At 37.2% G+C, this 21,775-nt stretch overlaps 1 protein-coding gene across 8 annotated transcripts in view; it reads right to left on the bottom strand.

Annotated features, from left to right (window-relative positions):
* LOC144026151 (teneurin-3) overlaps window positions 1-21,775 on the bottom strand; it is a 212,685-nt gene that overhangs the window by 181,231 nt on the left and 9,679 nt on the right. For 7 of the 8 annotated variants that reach the window (XM_077532721.1, XM_077532720.1, XM_077532718.1 and 4 more), the window contains exons 2-3: window positions 6,935-7,305; window positions 3,869-4,132 (exon numbers count right to left, since the gene is read on the bottom strand). In XM_077532721.1, the coding sequence (XP_077388847.1) occupies window positions 3,869-4,132; window positions 6,935-7,214 (544 nt within the window). In that variant the 5' untranslated portion in view covers window positions 7,215-7,305. Of the gene's footprint in view, window positions 1-3,868; window positions 4,133-6,934; window positions 7,306-12,471; window positions 12,609-21,775 lie in introns of those variants that run through there. The other variant, XM_077532714.1, reaches the window with a different exon arrangement.

The raw sequence follows: 21,775 nt of genomic DNA on the forward strand, positions 1-21,775 counted from the left end.
ATAAAACATACACTTTCATGCTCTGGTTTAGTTCGCTCTGAATAATTCACCAGAGGATTTCTTTAAATAAATGGTTGTGCTGCACATTATTACATTTTAATTAGTCCCAAATTATAATTAGATTCATTTTTCCAATTAACGAGTGAGCGTTTGCCATCATCATTGCAGGTAAAAATGAGTACATATTTTATTAAGTGTTTTTTGTGGTGGAGGAGACAAGTTGCGCAACGTTACCATGCTGTACTTGTCAGGAGATGAGTGCGAGTGCCAGTGAAATATCGACTTCATTTATGACTAAACGGGCCTGAACGGCCTCTTGCGTAAGCTGCCGCATGCAGATTGGCTTGATGGAAACCTTTTTTGAATGGCTCATTTCTCTGAGCTGCTTCATTAAATAGTCAAAGTCAAAAGACAATTGCCGTCCAGCACAATGGACTTTTTTTTTTTTTTTGTAATCACATTTCATCCATTGCTTCAAATCTCAACGCTGGAAATATTACAAGAGAGTAACTTCAAATGATTGTTTAGAGGAAAATTATTCTCTTTGCAGAACAGTTTCATCATGCACTGAAGCGTCAAGAACAAACACCAAAATAATCCTTTGTGGAGCAAGGAACATATTGGCAACATTGTTCAGATTTAACAGTGCATATTCAATGAAAAGTCTGTAGAACCGTGTGACTTTCTCAGAGAAATGACATTCACTGGGATGACACTCCTGAGGGGCGGTCCTCAGTTCAATCTCATATATTGTACATCTGTGTAAAATGGATGTGTCTCATCAAGTAGGAATTATGTACTTGTTGTTTTAAATTAAGCAAAATTATCCACTAACCCCCGTAGCTCACAATGTTATTAAAAGTATGTAGAACAGATTATGCACACACGGCTGTGATCCACAATACCAAAACAACAAACTAGTGAATGAGCGAGCAAATGAAATAACTAATAAAGGAGCACTTGAACCAACAAATGAAAGTGCAAACGGATGAAGAATTGAACTATTAACAAACAAAAGAGCAAAAGAGTGAAGTAACAAATGAAAGTTAATGAACGAACAAATGAACGAGCGAGCGAGCGAGCAAAGAAACAAAAAATAAATGAATAAGAGCTAGCTAGTGAGAGAGTGAATTAATTTAGTAATTAATAAACTAACTAACACGTAAACAAGTCTACCAATTAACCAACGTATCAGTGGGTAAGCAAACTAATGAGCAAGAAAACAAGCAAAATAGCTAACAAACAAGCAAACTAACTAATTAACTAATGTCCGAACAAAACAAAGAGGAAACAAACCCTCAACTAACTAAAATATGAATGAGGGAGTGAGCAAGCGAACAAATGATCAACAAGTTGTAAACCACAAACGAGTGAACAAACAAACGAATGCGCAAGAGAACCAGTGGAAATAAATGAACGACTAAATGAGTGATCTAAGTAACGAACAAGTGAACTAACCAGCTAACACAACTAAACCATCAAACATACAAGTGAACTGACAAGCGAGCGAACAAACCCAAAAATGACCAAACAATTAAACTAACTCATTAACAAAACAAACTGTGAACTAGCAAACAAACAAGCAAGAAAACAAAAAACACAAGCGAGTGAACTAGCAAACAAACAAGCAAGAAAACTGACTCACTAACAAAAGAGTAAACAAGCTAATGTAAAAATGACCAACCGTGCAAACTAATTAGCAAACATATGAAGAGAGCAAACAAACAACCGAGTGTGAACGTCAACACAAGAATTAACGCGCCAACAAAGTAATTTAATGAACAAACAAATGAGTGAAATAACCAACTAATAAACGCTAACATACAAATAAAAACATGAACAAACAAGTAAACTAACTCAGTAACTAAAGAACAAGTGAGCGAGCTAACAAAAGTTTATTTTCTTGCACTAACGAATGAACAAGTGTAAGAGTAAACAAGCAAACAAACCAATAAAAACGAGAACTAACGAAGAAGCTAATGTTTGAAAGAGGGAGTGAGCTAACAACAAACAAACAAGCAAGCACAAACGCGAATAAACATAAACTACTGGTACCTAACAAACAAGAGAACTGACTCAGGACCAAAGTAATGAAAGAGCAGAGAACAAGTAAATGAACTAATTTCCAAAGATTCCCAAACCTCCAAAGAATTCAAACCCCTACCCAGCCGAAAGCAAATTTTAGACAAAGGCTACTGTAGTCCAAACACATAATGGTCCTAAAAAAGTTATGGGTAAAAGATGCTGCAGTCGAAATGCGTGAGTGAGTGAAAAGAAATTAAACACGTGGAAGGGCGAATAGGTAAAAAGCTTCCTCAATGAGTCTCCAGCAGCACTCTCGTTCCCACGAAATGACAAATACCTCCATTAAGGAAATGACTTGTCTCAAATGTCACATGTATTTTTTTTCCCCTCTTCAAAAAAAAAAATGGCACATATTTACATTTTAGTCCACGTAATCATGTCTAATTATTTGAACCGCCTGCCATTCTTTCATATCTTGGCCTACGTGATATAATTACAGAGCATTTCTTTAATGGCGACGACTCCCACGGAGGGTGTAACGTACAATGCTTAACATTGCCGGCTGGTTAACATCCCAAAAGACATTTTAAATATTTGCATTAAAGTATAATTGTAGGGTAGGGAAATGGCTTTATGCATTGAGAGGGGAAAAAATATAAAGATGAAATAAGTTGAATATTTTAAACATATATATGGCGTCTTGCTTCTCGGACAAATATTTGTAAAATTGGATGAAAAGCAATATAAATTATTAATTTTGAGTTTTTTGTTTTTAACCTTGCCAACAAGCTCCATCCGTATATGCAATGACAAATATGGGAATCATTCACACCTTTTATCCATCTGTCTAGTATATGACATTCAAAGACAACATCTTTGCATTTGTTATTGAAGCCATTGCTGGAAAAGGCCAAAATAACCTTAAATATAAACAAAATCATTCTGACAAAATTCATATGGATGAACTTTCTGGTATTGCTTCTTGAAACTTTTTTTTTTTGTGGGTCTACACATGATGGTCATGCATACCAAACGTATGATGATAACTGAAAATAACCTTTGCGTTGTGGAGATGAGGTATTGCAATGTCATGTCAACTAACTATTATACACATTTTTTTTGTTACATCCATATTATTGTGTTTCATATATATATATATATATATATATATATATATATATATATATATATATATATATATATATATATATATATATATATGTATATTTGTATATGTATATTTGGGGGGGATTTACCTCATAAAGACATTATGAAACACACGCACGCACACCCCCACACAAATGAAATCTGAGATAGAGTGAATCCGCAATAACTGAACCGCGAAATAGCGATGGAACACTTAAGAGTCTTCAATGAAGCTAATATGCATGTTTTTGCAATGCAGGACAAAGCCGGAGGACAAACAAGGAAAAGCAATATTAATATTAATAATAAAAAAATAAATAAAAAAAAAATCAGCATCAGCCTCAATTTGCCCCAATGCAGCGTCTCTGGTTTCCACCGTGATCACATTTGCACTTCAAACCATCTCATCAGGCGCGGTTGCTTGTGCGCGCCTACTCAACCTTGCAACAATTCACCCCCCCCCCTCCCCCCCCCCCCCCCAACTCAAAGCCATCTTTGATTACACGCTAGCCGCGGGGTGAACTTTATCCAACTCCTCTCCTTAATGCGGAGAAAACCAGGTGACGCCGTCAGAAGGACACCCTCGTTTGTTCCGTCTCCCGCCATCTGCATTGCCGCTTTTCTCCAGCCGCAAATCAGCCCAAAAGCCCCGCCCACTGCAGCCCCCCCGCCAATAAGCATCACGGATCGCACTCACCCATCTCGTTGTCCGACTTGTTGTCCATTTCCGTGTCGGTGAGCGTAAGCGCCGAGTTGGAGCGACTGGAAAGGCATGAGTTGCGGCCCCCCTTGCCCCAAAGGGCGATGGTACGTTCCGGGGACCGGGGTTCGCGACCTTCCGAGGCGACGGCGGGCCCCCGGGCGTAGGTGCCGAGGGGGTGCGACAGGCCCGTCTCGGGGCACAGCGCCAGGCCTCGGCGAGGTTCGCAAATGCCGAGCTGCCTCAGCGATAACGTCTGCCCTGCGGAAGGCAAGCGATAAAAGTTAACAAAGCGAGCGAAAAACAAGCCTAACGACCGAGAGACGGCGCGCTAATGTGGTGGAAGGTGAGGGAGAAAATGGCGGATGGCGAGGGAGGAGGGGGAACGAGTCGTTAAATCAAAACCTTGACAACACCTCGACAGTCGAGCAAAGCAGCTCAAATTCAATGCTTTTTAAAATGTTCATGCTGCAGTTTCATAATTTAACCTCATGGAAGCTCAAGGTTAATCATCGACATGAGAAAAAAAATAAAAAATAGTTTCATCGACCACGCTTGCTTTTTCGCACGTTGTAGAGGTTAAAACAAATTGGAATTAATTGCCCCTCAGATCACAAATTTTAAGATCGAAAGGTTAATTACCAACACAATGAAACGCCATAAACAAGCAAATGTTCTCCTTGTTTTGCGTTGCCGCTCATAAGAATTGATCATTCTCTTTATTCTTTTATTTATTTATTAGTTTTAAATTTTAATTTATGCATTTTTTTTATTTGTGTTGTTATACTGAATAATACAAAATCCCAAAATGCCTATTTTTATTTAAATTGTTTCATTGTATGTATTTTTTTTTTATTGTGCTTAATTATGTTAATCATTTTATCGTGTTTATCTCAATCACACATTTTATATGCCATATTATATTTTGCCATATATTTTTATTGAATCTATTTGTAATTTTTATTGTATTTATTAGTACAGTTTAATTTGTCTACTAATCTGTTTGTAATTTGTAATTTATTTACTTCTCTTATTTTGTTTGTTTAATAATACACTAAACAAAAACATCCAATACTATGTATTTGAATCGTTTCATTTAATTTTGTTTTTATTTTTTAATAGTAATGCCCCAAAACGCTAATATATTTCTAATATTATTTATATTAATTTCTTAATATCTTTCTTTTAACTAACATGCCAGCGACTACCCATTGAGCCACATGCTGCATCACTAAGTCAAAGACACTATTTTCAATTATTTTCATTAGGATTGTATTTATTGATTGAGTTTTTCAGGCCTCTAAAATGTGATATAGTAAATGGCATTTTCCATGTTGAAAAAAAATTACATTTCTATATTACTATAACTTCACGTTGACATCTTAACAGCGTTTTCCGCGTGATTGATGACGGAGGCTCTTTCATGGTCAACTTTGTGGACATGAAAGCGTTTGAGATCAGGCCGAGCGTATTTAAATGTCATCATGTACATTTGTAAAGTGAGATCACGTGTGCTGAGCAAAAGATGAAAATACATGAAATCTGGCATTTGCTGTGACACAACACGATCGAAGGCAGCTGCAGATGTTGAAAAAAAAAAAAAAAGAAAGAAAAATAACTTGGCCACTTCACATCATAAAACGGTCATTTACCAGTGGGATATGTACCAGAATATTATATTATTTTCTTTCTAATTGCAAGCGTGTGAGCGGGAGGACAGCCACAAAATAAAATGGACTGTTTGAACCTTTTTTTAATTACAGAAATTAGGCCAGCAGTTAAAAAAAAAAAAGTTAAATTAAAACACTTTTTACCCCAGTTAGTTCACATGCAATTTAACGTTGCCTATCTTTCTAGAATTCCAATTTAGTCGCAATCAGCTCCATTTTTGAAGGACCCCTGAAAATGGTTCAAATGACTTGAAAATGGCCGCTTTGGACCAAAATGGCAGATTTCCTGTTCCTTTTCGGGCATGGCTTATTGAAACGTATTTGTGGGTCCACTCATGATAGATGTGACTACCAAATTTCATGTTGCTGTGGAGGCTCATTGTTTTCATTTATTTTTTTTTGGATTTTTGTAATTTATTTATTAAAATTTATTTCATTTATTTATTTATTTTTAATTCCAGAGAGCTTTCGTAATGTTAAAGTTAAATGCAAGGTTACGGCTTGGGGCTTCAAGGGTCAGGGTTTTAAAGACAGGTTGAGGGTTTCAAAGCAGTTTTTCAATTAATGGTACAATTTAGAGTTTCAAGTTAGGGTGTCATGCCAAAGTTAGAATTTCATGATATGGTTTTAAGACAGTGTGAGGTTTCCATGACATGGATAAGGTTTGAAGCACAGGTAAGGGTTCCAAGCCAAAATTACTGATTCAAAGTCAGATTTCAAGTTTGGGTTTCAAGCCAGCTTTGGGGTTTCAAAATAGGGTTTTAAGATATGGTTAAGGCATCAAGGTAGGACTTCAACCATGGGTTAGGGTTTCAAATCAAAATTGCTATTTCAATATATTAATTCAAGACAGAGTTAGGGTTTCAATCAAGCGTTGTGGTCGGGAAGTCTTCAATGTAGGTTTTCAAAGCAGGGTTTGGGTTTCAAATTAGGGTTTCAAATTAAGGTTTCAAACCTGGGTTAAGATTTTTTTGTCAGAATTTCTGTTTTAAAGTAGTTTTTTTTAAGACAATGTGAGAGTTTCAAGACAGGGTTGTGGTTTCACAGACTAGTTTTAAGATAGGGTAAGTTAAGGTTTCAAGGTAAGGGTATTCAAATCAAGGTTGGGGTTTCAAGCCAGCGTTGGAATCTCAAAGCCAGGTTTTAAGATAGGGATAAGGTTTTAGCGTTGGTTTAAATCAGTTAATTATGACTTGTGTTTCAAAGTAGGGTTTCAAGACGGGGTTAGGGTTTCTAATTAGGCGTTAAGGACACTGTGAGGGTTTAAAAATGGGTTAGGGTTTCAATTTAGGGCTAGGGTGTCAAGGCAAAGCCGGGTTTTAAGTTAGGGTTTTTAAGGGCAGGGTTATGGTTTCAAGCCTGGGTTAGGCGTCTAACTGGATGTGCTTCTGACCTGGCCTGCTGTACTCTGCGCTCTCCTGGCGCCCAGTGTCCTTGACCCGACCCCCGAAGAGCATCCGCGCCGGGTCATGCTCGAAGGCCTGGAGCGTCTCGCTGGAGCTGTACGACTTCTGGGTGGGTACGCGGCAGGACGGCGCGGTGGCGTCGCGGGCGTTGTCCTGGCGCTCGGAGGCGTAACGGCACTCGCGTTCGAGTTCTCCGCCTCGCTCGCGGTGCTCTCGCTGGCTCTTGGAGAGCGAGCAGAACGGCCGCTGCTCCCTCACCCGTTCCATGCTGCCCGCATGCCTTCCCCTACAGCCCGCTTTTCGGCACTTTTTGTCACTCCCGACGGTCCCCGCTGCCTCCTCAATCCATTCAGTGCACCTGCAGGGAAAAAAGGAAGCAATAAGTTAGAGTCAGGCTTATCCGCTTCTAATAATCACTCAAAGCTCTCAACCTTGAAGCCTCGCATGACTTCAAAACCTCTCTCCAATTGGTCAAACTTCCTCCGTGGTGTCAGTGTCAATGAAGTCCAACTGAGATTGACTTTTGAGAGATTTGTTTCCAACTATATTACACATGTTTGGGAGTAATTATTGAAACCACACAAAGAATATGTAGTACTGAATTGTGGAGCTAAAGCATGAAACTTTTTTTTTTTTTTTTGGAACATCGCATGACACACTTTATAACACTCTCCCCCACTATATAACAACTTAAATGCCTTTGTTTGTCATCGGTTATCACCACTAGTACTTTTGATACATAAAAGTTCTATTAAACCAATGACAGATCATTTCAAAGGTTATTTTGTATATTTGTGACAAAAGGCAGAACAGTCAGTCCGCAACAGAAATGAAATGGAAAATGAAACATAATCAACAGCAAAAACTGACCTCATTATTGCACTGAGTAATAACTTTCTAGTTTTCTCAATCGAAGAAAGTAGTGTATTGGAGAAAGTCATCATACCATCCATATTGAGTTAGTAGAAATAAGCATATCAATTTTAGCAGTACCTTGAAATAAGGCCACCAATAAGCTGCCACTAGGCCACACCCCTTAAAGGCACTCAGCCAACACATGAACACCACACTGCAGACAGTAATTACACTATAAAAACTATTTATTTATTTACATTCCCTTTTATGTTCTATTTTGTATTTTTTTAATTCAGTAAAATGCTGTCTTTTTTTTTCTTTTTTTTCTTCTTTTTTAAACATAACAAAAAATGTTTTTTTGGGCCTGGTATGGATTAATAGCATATTGATTCAGTTTAATTGGGAAAATTGATTCAATATACAATGAAACTGAGTTACAAGTTTGGTCAGAAAAATAATGAGACTCTTTAGGCAAAGTACACTTTTTCAACACACAAAATGGGACGTACAATCGGAGGTACCTCTGCAATATAGTAGACGATTATTCTATTTGACTTTTTGTCTTTTTTTCTAGGGTGAAGACACAAAATTGCAGTCCTCAACCTAGCACTCTTATTCACGCAAGATTAAATGAATCTTTGTCTTTTAAAATCATACCCATTGGTGGAACTTTGATTAATCATTTAACAAGAAATCTATTTCATTTTGCCTGCCTTGAAAATGTTAATTATTGAAGAACACCCTATAATTGAAGTGCAGCGTGCTTGTATTAATTACATTACTTGTGCTATTTTTCATGAAATCTGCTGATGACATTGATATTATTTTGTATTATTTACTCTATTATTTTGTAGTATTGTATTACATGTCGCAATAACAACAAAGTTCACCAAAGCATGTCATTTTCTATGCATTGCAGTTATAGAAAACTATAAATCTCCTACAAAAGTAATTCAAAGAAGGTGAGTCTTTTTTCAATTATTGTAAATATACTACTTATACTATTATGTTTTTACACAACCTTAAAATAAATTATCAAATTACAAAAGGCATAATTTTCATCACTATGACAAATATATTGCATTTTTAGCACGCCGTAGTTGAGTACAATCATAAAACCTTCAACAAAATCCGGAAGCATTAAATTGCAAAAGATCTAACATGCTTGGGAGCACATTTAAAATATATTAAAATCTCTCACAAAAATAAGCACTACGAATAGAAAGCAAACAAATTTTATCTTTAGAAAAAAATGTGGCTAAAAAATAATGGGACCCAATTTAATGAACAAAAAATGCAGTTAACTGTGGTTAAGAAAAAAAAAAGAAAAAAAAAAAAAAAGAAAAAAAAAAAAAAAGAAAAAAAAAAAAAAAGAAAAAAAAAGAAAAAAAAAAAAAGAACTTAGCCCCACCCCCAAAAATTACTAACCTCCCTAACTATTAAACTATGGCAAATATGTGTTGTTGTTGTTAAAAATATATCTTTTTCATAAAATCTCAGATTAAAAATTACAATTAATAATGTAATATAATCTCTTCCAAGAAAATGCAGTACAAATAGTAGAAAACTATACACATGTTGTGTATAGAAAGAAAAATACAGAAGAGGAAATGCTAAGTTGAATTTTTTATTTGTATTATTCTTTTTCTGGATCTGAAATTAGTAGAGAAACATGTAATGATCTTACAGTGTTTTTAAGGTTCAATTAAATTTATTTAAAAAAAATAATAATGTGAGGAAAACAGAATCAAGTTCATGTTATTTTTAGTATTAGTATTATCTAACTAATATTGTTGGATACACCCATCAAATCAACCAAAAATGCAGAAACGAACAAAAAAAAAAAACCTTCTGAAAACTCAAACCCGACCTCAAAAGAGGCCTTGATGAAAGAAGTGGATGAAAGGGAACGTGTATGCGACTAATCCATGGGTTAAAAAGAAAAAAAAAACCTTGGTTGGAATGCGAAGCCCGAGTGTGTCAGAACTGTTTTATTACCGTCTTCACACACTTGCGCACACACACGCTCTACACACACTTTCATTTCTCCCTTGGCTGCTCTATGAGAGCAGGCTATGGACTCCCGCTTTGCCCCCCCCGAATGAGCTCTACTTGGTTTCACTTCAAGCATGGACGCCTCCCAATGACACCGCGGTAGCTCGGACCACTCTGGCGGCGACGTACGCCCCTGGGAGAGTGCCGGGAAAAAACCGCAGCGACGCGAGCTGCAACCCAAATGAACACCCCCGTCTTATTCTCCGTTGTATAATGCGACTCCTAATGCTACACGCACACGCACTTAAGTAGAGTTATATTTGTGTCGTAACCTGTAAGAAGCCCTTGAGTGACCAGGCGTGTAAAATACACAAACTCCCAGCATGCTTTGCTTCACACATACGAGCCGCGTGGGAACTCTGCCCGCTGGTTTTGCTTCACTGCGAAAAAGGTCACGGGAGCTCTGGGGAGACGACCATTGTGTGTCAAAAAAAAAAAAAAAAGAGACGATGTACTCGTTTGACCTTAAAATAAAAGCTTCACAGACTTTTTGATGCCACAGCAAGTTGGGATAAGGAGATGGAGCATCGCTGTTGTTGCTATGGTGACATGAGAAGACAAAAACGCAGCTGTTTCGCGGTGACCTCATGCCACTTGAGCACGATTGTTTAAGGTTGATTTTTAAATATTTAGCATGGAAGTTACGGATTTGTTTTTTTTCCTGAGAATTACTTGACAATTTGTGAATTGTACATATGAACGCAGTCATCAGTTTAAAAAAAATCTTCCATTAAGTCATTTTAAAAAATATATTTTTATATTGAAAAAGATCTACCATCATAATTGTTTTACTGTAGCAAAAGTATCAGTGTCAGTTTTAGAAAAATAAAATATTGTAGAAAACTACACAAATAATTTTATGTCAGAAGAAGTTTTTTTTTTCTACTTATGTTATTACATTAAAAACAATTTGTAACCCCATTAGTGTTTTATTATGTCAAATGATTGTAGATACAGTTTTGTCAGTTCTTTAAAACTATAAATTTGAAGAAAAATAACATCCTCCAGTGATCCCTCGTTGTAATGCGGTTCACTTTACGCACCCTTGCTGTTCTATTTTTTAGTACCATTTTGTATTTTTTCTGTTGTAGTTTTTTTTTTTTTTTTTTTTTTTACAGAGAAAAGTGTATAAAGTAAGAGGTGAGGGTTTTACAGCCTTAAAACATCTATAATAATGTAAAAACATAAAGCTGACTCCGAGAACATTATATTTTCTTTTTTTCAGTTTTTTCTTCCTAAAGATGGCTGGATTTTTTTTTTTTTCATTCATCCCGCAACAATTCTGCATTATTATTTTTTCTAAACCTCATAATTGTCTTTGTATGGTAAACGTACATTCAAAAAAAGCTTTAAAAAAAAAAGAATAGTAACTGCAAGGGTTTGTTTCAAGTTTTTATTTTTTTCATTGACTCTGGCAATTTTACAAAATACAAATATTAGTGAAAGCTAACAAAATAATGTTACTAAAATAATGTTACTTTCCTAAAAGCTCAATATATTTTTTATGCTACTGGAAGGTTATTTTATTTAGCTCTTTTTTTTAATTGAATTGTAAAATACATTTTAAAAAACAAAGAAAGAAAAAGTCACTTTTACAATGTTATGTTGTTTACATTTCTATCCCCTTAATTGTTTGACTCAAGCAGTTTTTTGAAAAAAAAAATAAATAAAATAAAAAAAATATATATATATATATATATATATATATATATATATATATATATATATATATAGTAGCGTGAGCAAACAAATTAATTTTGGAAGGTTCTTTAAGTGTATTTTTATAAAGCAAAACAAAATTTTAAAAATAAACATTTTACGTTACCTACGTTCTACTCAATTTCTATTCATTTATTTTTGAAAAACATACAGAGAAAAGAAAAGATTTTAGAGAAAAAAAAAATCAAAACCTGAAAGAACAAATTAAGATAATAATAAGAATTTTTACCTGAAATTGGGTAATTTATCTGCACAACACAACATGAGAGGTACATAATGAAAGAGTTCAAATATTTAATTTATGTATATATATATATATATATATATATATATATATATATATATATATATATATATATATATATATATATATATATATATATATATATATATATGAAGAATGTTCCATATTGTTGTCTGAAAGGGTTAATGTTATTATTCCATGTAAATGAAAAAAGAAGAAGAATTGATGTAAGATACCCAATATATGACCCAATATACACCACAGACATAACGGAGAAGCTTGCAATTAAACAAAGTCCCTTACTATTGACTTAACGGTGCAAAGGATTCCAGTGAAGGGCTGCTTATGTAAAAGGATAAAAAAAAAATAAAAAAAAAGAGCGGGTCTTGGTTGATTGTAAAAAAAAAAAAAAAGAAGTAAAACCTTCCTCTCATTTCCCCCAGCTGAGCATCGACACAAATATTTTAAGAACCGGAGTAGAAAGTGATGTGCCGATGCCGTCTGATTACGTTTGAAGATTTTTGGAAGTTGGATCATGAATTCTTTAGCAAAATCTGTGTTCTATTTTTCAGTCTTCCCGTTACACTCCAACGTTACCCCCCCCACACACACACACACACACACCGCCCTCCACCACCCTCCTCCTCTTACGTCTTGCATTTGAGCCTTTGATCGTGCACTTGAATCGGGGCAGGCAGCCACCCGTGAAGCCGCCGCGGATCAGCGGCCGAAATTAGTGTCACAGCGCGGGGGAAAGAGACACTTGGTGAGCTATGGAACACCGCATACTTCCCAATGACTCCCATGCCAGACTTGCTCCCGCCCACCCCCACCCAATCCTCCACCACAGAGTCTACTAAAATATATTTAAGGGCCGATGTGTCCGATCCAATTGGCCCTTTGGGGCCACTTTGGGGCTCAGTGGCAGTAGCACTAGTACCACTGCAGACAAAACCTTTCCAAAAGTCCAAAAAGTCCCGAAACAAAACAGACTGCTAAGGGCAGCGAATGCTACATGCTAGCACAGCACCTGTAAAATAACAATGGACGCTACTACTGCATGCAGGTTGGAATGTATGGCAGCATTATTATAAATCTCACTAACCCTAGTAGCCCGAACCTAACCTTAAAACGAACCCAAACAAACCTAGTGGAATTCATAATAACACTACGATGCAAATGATTGCCACAGCAACAAGCTAACAACACACCAATAATATCAAAGATAGAACAACACCTGTAAAATATTAAAGGTACGACAGCTTTAAACCAACACCAATAAAGCTGAACATCAGCTAACATAACACCAATATCAATGATAACACAAAACGTGGATAATAATATTAATGGTATCTAAGCTAAAACAGCGTCCATATAATAAGCCTAAAGATAAGCCAACACAACACCAAAAATGCTAAAAATAAGCTAACACAAATCTTGTTCAATGAGAATAACAGCAGCTTGGACTGAACCTAACATGGTGTTTGTACAATATGGCTGAGGATGCAGAAGTTATTGATACAAGCTATAAACAGACCAGCCATACAATGTTAATAATGGCAGCTAATGTTTCAAGCTAACACATTGTTCATATAGCACTATAGAGTATATCTACAGCTAAAGGTATGCTTACATTGTAATTCTGAATTTGAATAAGAATGTATTTATTTATTTATTTATTTATTTATTTATTTATTTATTTATTTATTTATTTATTTATTGTTTATTCTTTTATTTATTTATTTGTGCCTGGATTTAACTATATTTGATCATTACCTTACTAGACTATGCATTGGACCGTATTATTTCCTTGATTTTATCCTTACTTAAAAATACAAAAAGGGATTCAGAATGCAAAACGGGTTTCAAATGATTTCCTGGACTTATACATGTGCTTCCAATGTTACTTTTGTAGACTATGCATTGGATCTGATCGTTACCTGCATTGCACATGTGTTTTTAATACCAATTAGAAGATTATTGCCTGGAATTATAAAGTGTCTTGAAAAATTGTTCATTCACCCTTTAACTTTTTCATATTTTCCACCTCACAAACATAACTTTTTTTTAATGTAAATTTTGTACGAGTGACCAACATAAAGTAGCACTTAATTGTGGAATTGTCGTAAATCAATGACACATTGTTGTAAAGTTTTTAGGCAAATACAAATCTGAAAAATGTGCTGTTTATTTGTATCCAGCCCCTCTGCATCACTACTTTTTCGAGCCACCTTTCTCTGCAGTGACAGCTGCAAGTCTTCGGCTATGTTGCTACCAGCTTTGCAAATGGAGACACTGACATTTTTTTGCCCATTGCTTTGCAAATAAGCTCAAATTCAGCCAGACTGGATCGAGAGTGTCTGTGAACAGCAATTTCCAAGTCTTGCCAGAGATGCTGAATGGGATTTAGGTCTAGATTTGGACTGAGCCATTCTTTCATTGTAGCTCTGGCGTTATGTTTCAGGTCTTGTTGGAAGAAATCTCCTTCCTGATCATGTCTTGTGCAGCATCCAACAGGTTTTCTTTCATGATTGTCCTTGTACAATGGAACTACGAATGAATGGACTAATTGGGGGGAAGGGGGTCGTCGTAGAGATGAATGGCTATTAAATTTAATTACTTATATATATTGTGGCCTAGAAACAGCCAATTTAGTACAAAATTATTGTTGCAGCTGGTCGCCTGAGCTGTGATCTTTCGTTACAATTGGACAATCTTAAATTAATTGTGCTCGATGGCGTTTAGAAGTATCACTGTACAGGGAGCTGAATACAAATTCACACCATATTTTTCATGCTTTTAAATGTTTGAAAATCATATTATTTTCGTTCCATTTCACAATGATGTGCTACTTTGTGTTGGTACATCAAGTACCACCTAAAAAATACTTCTTATGAGTCCCGCCATCATGACTAACATGAAAATATAGGAGCATAGTACCAATCAATCAATCAAACCTTGATTTACAAAACACCTTTCATAGTAGGCCTATATGCTCATAAAAAGTTTGTATTCCTAAAAATTAAATTTATTGTCATTGTCAACCACTGTAACCTTATGCACAATGTTGACACTGCTTATTAAATATAGGAATTAAACAAACACATAGCTATTCAGTTAAAATGTAAATTAAATAAACAGTTAAACATAATTTCAAAAAAAATCAAAAAAAGTCAAAAAATCACGAAAAGTTAAATACAACTCAACCACACCTAGGAGTGAGCTCAGATAATTGTACTACACTTTGAAGGTCTACATGTGGTTATCTAACCTGAACTTGAGTTATACACGTCATTTGACTGTTTCCAATGTAGACTATAAATGCATCCGTTGTTACCGTGGCAACCCGCGTTCCCTGGGTAGCAATAAATGGGAACCCTCCATATGGAGCCAAACATACGTCAAGTACTTTTCATGGTATTAAAATAGTCCATAAATCAATCTATAATCAGGCAAATCTCTTTGACGCAAAATTAAAAGTGCATCTCAGAGACTGATGCATGAATAAAAAATACTAGCGTGGGGTGCGTACTAGGGGTGGGACAAAAAACCGATTCGACCGAACCATCGGTCGTCAAGGGGAGCTAAACGGCCGTATCGGTAGCAGACTTGTCAACCGATACAAAATCCGCCGGGAATCCTTAGATACATCGCTTGTAAAGCTGTGGACCGGATATCGCGTGGCTGTGAATCGGTTGCGAGTGAGGCTTTATGGTTTTCATAACAATAGCAAGAGTTCTGCGCCGTGCTCTACTTGTTTTGTTTACATTTCAGTAGCATCACTATTCAAGCTACTTCCCTGTTTACAGAGCGCTAGCAAAGTAGCGTTCAGAGACGCTTCATTCCCCGGATGTTGTAAACATAATGCAAAGACGTTACGCACCTTGGGGGGGAGCCTACCGTCAACGCCGTGCTCGCGACACGGCGCGCGCGCGCACAACGAGTGACAACATGCAACAGTTAGCAGAAGCTAACCCATTGCTATCGAGTCCTCTCGGGGGACTTGTATGTCCCGGGCCGGCGTTGGTACTGCGCGCGAGCCAAAAAGAATAACTCCCGTGACGATCCAATGCATGGATTCAAACGACACAGGTATGTCCCACAGCCAACACACCAGCTAAGCTAAAAGCACACTGCAAGTATCTCATTTCTCAGTTTGTGGCTCCCTGTCAATGTATACAACTAGCATGAGCAGCAGATAGGAGAACTGAGACGTGCCCGTGATTACGTCATCAAACGCAAAATGAACGACAGCCCAAAAAAACAAAACAAACAGTAGTGATTCCGTGGTCATCATCTTGTCTCAGATTAAAAAAAAACAAAAAGATGTCATACATTAACCAAAAATGAATATGATGGCAAAAGAAAAACAAATATTGTTAAAAACAAAAATTGTTGATAAAAAGGGAAGGGCACTTTTGGAAATATTTTTGGATATATTAAGTGGTTAAAATGTGTTTGATAGATTTATTGTTCCATAAGGTGGTTTCATATTTCTTTTGGCTGGACGGTAGGTTTATTTCATGTCTTAAATTTATGTTTCTGAAATACTTCACAATGTGCACATATTCTGTTTAATTGTGTTGGTGTCTTTTTAAAGGTTAAATATTTATATTTCAAATTGAATTATCAGCCTTTTTTTCCTGATCCTTATTTTGAATTTTAAAAAAACAAAAAAAATAAAAAACAATTATAACTCTCAATAACGACTAATAAATATTTAACCTGATACATTTTTCAGTCATATCGCCCAGCCCTTTGTTGCGGTCCATTTAAATAATTGATTCAATATATAAAAATATAGAAGACATTTTTGTTGTTGTTGTTTTTTTAAACACATTTGTAGATACTGTAAAAATTTGTGGTGTTTTAAGATTAATGTTTACAAGCAACAAATGTCACTATAAGTTTTGAATATTGAAATGAATCGTATCGAATCGAAAATCGTATCGTTCCCAAACTTAATCGAACCGCATCGAACCGTTCTGTTCTGAAAGATAATCGTTTTTCAATCGAATCGCAACCTGTGTATCGAGATACATATCGAATCGGCCTCATGTCAGAGATTCCCACCCCTAGTGCGTACCCCTGACATCCGCACACTCAAGCATTTTTTGCAAAACAGATGAAGCCACTGTCGCCCCCAAAATGCTGAAAGGGCAACTCTTCCCCCCCCGTAAGCAATTTCTCCCGCCCCATACTGTAATTATATTTCCCGCATCAGCCAACATCTCCCCGTCGGTGACCTCTGTAAATAACGTTAATAAAGCTCAGCGGTGTGGCTCCCAAAGAGCGTTTACTTGTCAGCCAGAGTGGCCTGGACCGCCATGGTGTGACAACGGGCCATCGAGGTGGGGATGAGGGGACGTGGCCAGAGGGGCCTGGCGGCGTCGGTGTCTGCAGAGTCTCCGACAATGCTCGCCTCTGACAGCTTTGCATAATTCATCTTGTCGAGGCGCTTTCCTGCTCTCTCCTGGCTGTCGGTGCTAAGGGTATATTGGGGGGGGGGGAGGTATTAGAGGGGGGAGTCGGGGCAGAGTTCCATCAGATGCTGCCTGTTTTTTTTTTTCTTGTATTTTTGGAGTTTGACTGCAGCACATTGCCTGGACTCTGTGAATTTGGAATGTCGCCGCAACTGGATTGTTGGAGGCGCAACGCCTGAATCCATTTCTTAAGGTTGACTTACACTCCCAGTACTTGGGGAAAATATGGAGGGGACACAGTTTTATGTATATTATCACAAAAAGCAGAAATTGGATAGGTTAAGCTAAGTGAAAAAATAAATCAAAACTAATTTCCAGCAACTTTGTAGAGGGGTGGTACATGGGCCAGGTAAGATGCCATGCAGTTATGCCAAGGACTTGAGCAAAGACACTATCGACGCTGTTGGTATTTCATTTGTTATTCATTTTGACCGGAAGCATCAGTATAACAATGGAATTTACATAGAGCCATCAATTGAATTTTCAGTGCAGCCATCAACGTCAATGGAAACTTCGGCAGACGGTTGATGTGATGTCAATGGTAGTTACATTTGAAGCTTGAACGGAAGTGTCAATTGAACAGTAAATATAACCATTGATGGATTTGCCAATAGATTTGTCAATTGACCTTTAATTGGAACCCTCAGTGGTTCCTGTCAGGGACATCAATGGACTGTCATGGGAACAGTCAATGGCTCTTTCATTGTAAAAGTCAACGAAACGGTAAATAGAAGCATCAATGAAAATATCAACTACAATTATCTATGTAAGAATCATAATGGCACACATATTATGACAGGCATGACCCATGAACCAGGAAGTAGTCCACAAATCAAAAATCATGCTGCCCATTTTTTTTTTTTTTTTTTTTTTGGCTATGGGGGAATTGGGGATGAGACTTGGAAGACTTTGCCTTTTAGCACATTGTCTTAAACTGTGAATTTTGGACGCTGTCACAACCAGATTGTCTTCTCCTCTGTGAAGGCTCAACGCCTGAATCCAATTGACTCTTCTGTTCTTACATTGCATCCAATTGTTCCTTAAGCCAAAATGTGTTTTCACAATGCTCTAAAAGGGTTTCTGCACAAATATGCTGTTTTTTTTGTTTTTGTTTTTTTTAAATAACACCGCAAATTAAATTGTACACCTATTTCATGACATACAAGTATAATTTGTCAAAAATCATACAGTATAATAAATACAGACTGTTCAAACCGTTAATGCATCATTCATTTCCTGAAAATAAATTGTTTTATACAGCACTTTGCTTAAAAAAAAAAAAAAAAAAAAAAAAAAAAAGTAGTGATGTTAAACTTAAAATTTCTTTTTTAAGCTGCTAAGTCATTTTAGATTTATTTAGGTTTAATATTTAACACATTCATTTATTTATTTGAGAATAGGTTAATTTTTTTGCACACTATAATGCTTGCATTGAATTCATCTTAAATATTATTCAGCGCTTTACTGTTTACTCCAAATTAAGCAGGAAGCAGTAGAAAAACTTTTTTTTTTTTTTTTTATGTTGAATTTTATCAGCTGAGAAGTGCTCCGTTACACATGTCGCCATTATTTTGTTTTGGGTGGATTACTATAATCTTAAACCAACAGCAACAGCAAAGCCACGGCGTGTAAAAAGAAAGCGTGAGAAGGAGGCAGGAGCAACAACAAAAGTTGACTGCATTTACAAAGCAATTCAATTGCAGCTGCCCGCTTTTTCCCCCCAGTGACCAATGATCTTACTCCGGGAGGGAAGATGATGAAATCCTACTGCTAAATCTCTTGTTTCGCCGCCGCGGCGAGGATGAGAATCGTGGACGCTACAGATGCTACACACACACACACACATGTACACGCGCACATCAACACATCTCATCCTAACCAGTTTGATTGTTTGCATTTTTTTTTTTTTTTACGCCCATGCAAGCGCCGCATAATAAGCTGAGAGGGGATGTTTACAAACTCCCCAAATAACCCCATGCCAGTGGCACAATGACTTGTATTTATTCATACAATCTTTAAAAAAATAGAAGAAGAAAAAATGCTACCGCAGCCAAATTCTTTTTTCTTTTTTAGTGTAATTGCGCTGCATGGACAACTGAAAGGGGGGGGGGGAATGCATTTTGATAAATGTTCCTGCAGCAAAAAGTTGCTCTTTTCAGTATCGAGCCATTATTGACTTGCAATTTTTATACAGCTGGCAGCCTGAATGCAGCCGGCCAGTTTGTTATTCACTTATGAATAATTTGACTGCTGTTTTATTTACCACCAAGGACCAGCTTAGCTATTCATCTTATATATTTATACTGTATCTATCTATCTAAAATGTGACATGTAAATAGATAAAATAGGTGGACAGATTCAGTATACTATCGAGTAACATTAAGGTAAAAAATGATATCCGCAAAACTTTGTAGTCAAACAAGTGAGATAAAAGTGGATAAATGAGTACATACCAGAATTTAATTTAATTATTAGATATTATTTTATTTTATTGAACTTATTTACCATGAATGCCTATCAGTCAAAGAAACAGTCAATTGAGTGCTTGAAACATCTGTCAATGGAAGTGTTAATTGCATCATCAGCAACACTACCTGTATAACTGTTGATGAAATTGTTAATGGAACTAATGGAAAATGTATACAATCATAGATTGCATTTTGTACATCCTACGTACATGCTAAGTGACACACGTGGGACTGATGAACCCATCAGTGGAATCGTCATTGGAAGCATCAATTTAAATGTTTGTGGAAGTGCGACCCTGCTCTAAGTCCCAATGGCATCACCCGTATTTTTCGCCATTTTGCTGAGAAATGACGAATGATAAGGATTGAAGCTTGAAATGCGCTTCTGCTTGAAATTCTGACGGTGACGGAAGCGTGTCCCAACCGCTGAAGATTCTAAAATCAGTGATGTGCCAACCTTGGAGGCAATGCCCTTCCGCATGGGAAAGGAGAGCTACAGTCACCCACATATACTTCAGTACATACACTTTTGAAATCAGGTTACTTCTATACATTCTCTCTATGTCTTATTGTTTTTATGCAATACATTTGTTTTAATCATTTACAAACAAGATTTTTCGGAGGGCATTGTTTGTGGGCTGGAATGGATTCATTTCAATGGGAATAAGTACATTGAGTTACAAGCTTGGTCACGGAAGACAAGATCTCACTGAGCTGTGTTATTCTTCATCATTAAAAACGTGTCAGAAAAAAAAATGTTAGGAATTTCAATATTGTCAATTTTCATTCCGCTCCAAACATTCACTCAAGCGTCGGCCTCGTTTGAGGGTCAAACGTTGTTGCTCCAAACACATTTGAAATGCGGCCGGCGTGGCGCCAAGACTGCCTAGCGGATGCATTTTCATGCGGGGGGGGGGGGGGGGGGGGGGGACGCTCTCAAAGTGCTGACGTCGAGTGCAATTCGATTGCAGAGCTAAAAACTGGGAGGGCGTACGGCGGCAAATTGGGGCGGCGGCCGTGGGTGGGTTGAGGGGAGTGTACGGTGGAACCCGCTTCCAGCACAATGGCGGCAGACAGGAGGAGAGAACTAGAAGAGGGGGCGCGGGGGGTGAATGCTGCAATGGCGGTGCAACAATCGTCACGGATACACGTAAATAAAACATCATTTGAAGAAATCTTTTCCCTCTACTTAATACGGAATATTATATCGGCTTTGTTTTATCTTAAGGCATCCGAAAAAGAAATTAAAATACATCAAGTAACTGGAGGATTTTATTCATCGCTTGTCAGCGTTTTAAGGAGAATGTAGGTCACCGCCGCGGACCGCCGTCGGCATACCAAGAGACTGCGGGCCTTATTAAAGAAACATCAATCTGAAAATTTAGCAACGTCGACGCCGGCTTTTTCGCCGTCCTTCGTCGGCTCAACCTCGGGATGAACACACACTTTTTTTTTTTTCGCCCCCCTCCCTCGTGTTCCCATCACACAAGTGCACCGGCAGCGCGGTGGACAAGCGTTAAAGACGACGCCTCGCTCCCAACTGAGCTGTCCGGAGAGCACAAAAGAAGAGACTGGAGATGCCTGGCAGGTGCACACTGAAAACTACAGGGTTTGATGCGGCTTTGAGTGGGACGAGAGGCCTGACGTCCGGTTATTTACGGTCACTTAAGGCCATGTTCACACCAATGCTCGGGATTTTTTTTTTTAGAACCCAAGAACCATGCGGTTCAAAGGGCCTTTATATGATGACTCGCTTTTTTGGGGTCCTCAACACACCTGAAAACTCATCAGTTTATTTTTTTTGTTTTTTTTTTCCCAAGTGCTAGTATCCTAATGAAAACGAACACGGTGAACACAATCCGAACACGGTGAAAAAAAAAGCGCCAATATCAGTTTCTGCAATGAATATGTAATTTGCTACGTTTATCACAAAAAAGTCTCAAGGACACGTTTGCTATTTAACAGGAAGTTGGCCATTTTGGTTCAAAGCAGTCATCCAGATCT

Source organism: Festucalex cinctus, chromosome 9 (genome assembly GCF_051991245.1).
Source record: "Festucalex cinctus isolate MCC-2025b chromosome 9, RoL_Fcin_1.0, whole genome shotgun sequence".
Classification (NCBI taxonomy): Eukaryota; Metazoa; Chordata; class Actinopteri; order Syngnathiformes; family Syngnathidae; genus Festucalex; species Festucalex cinctus.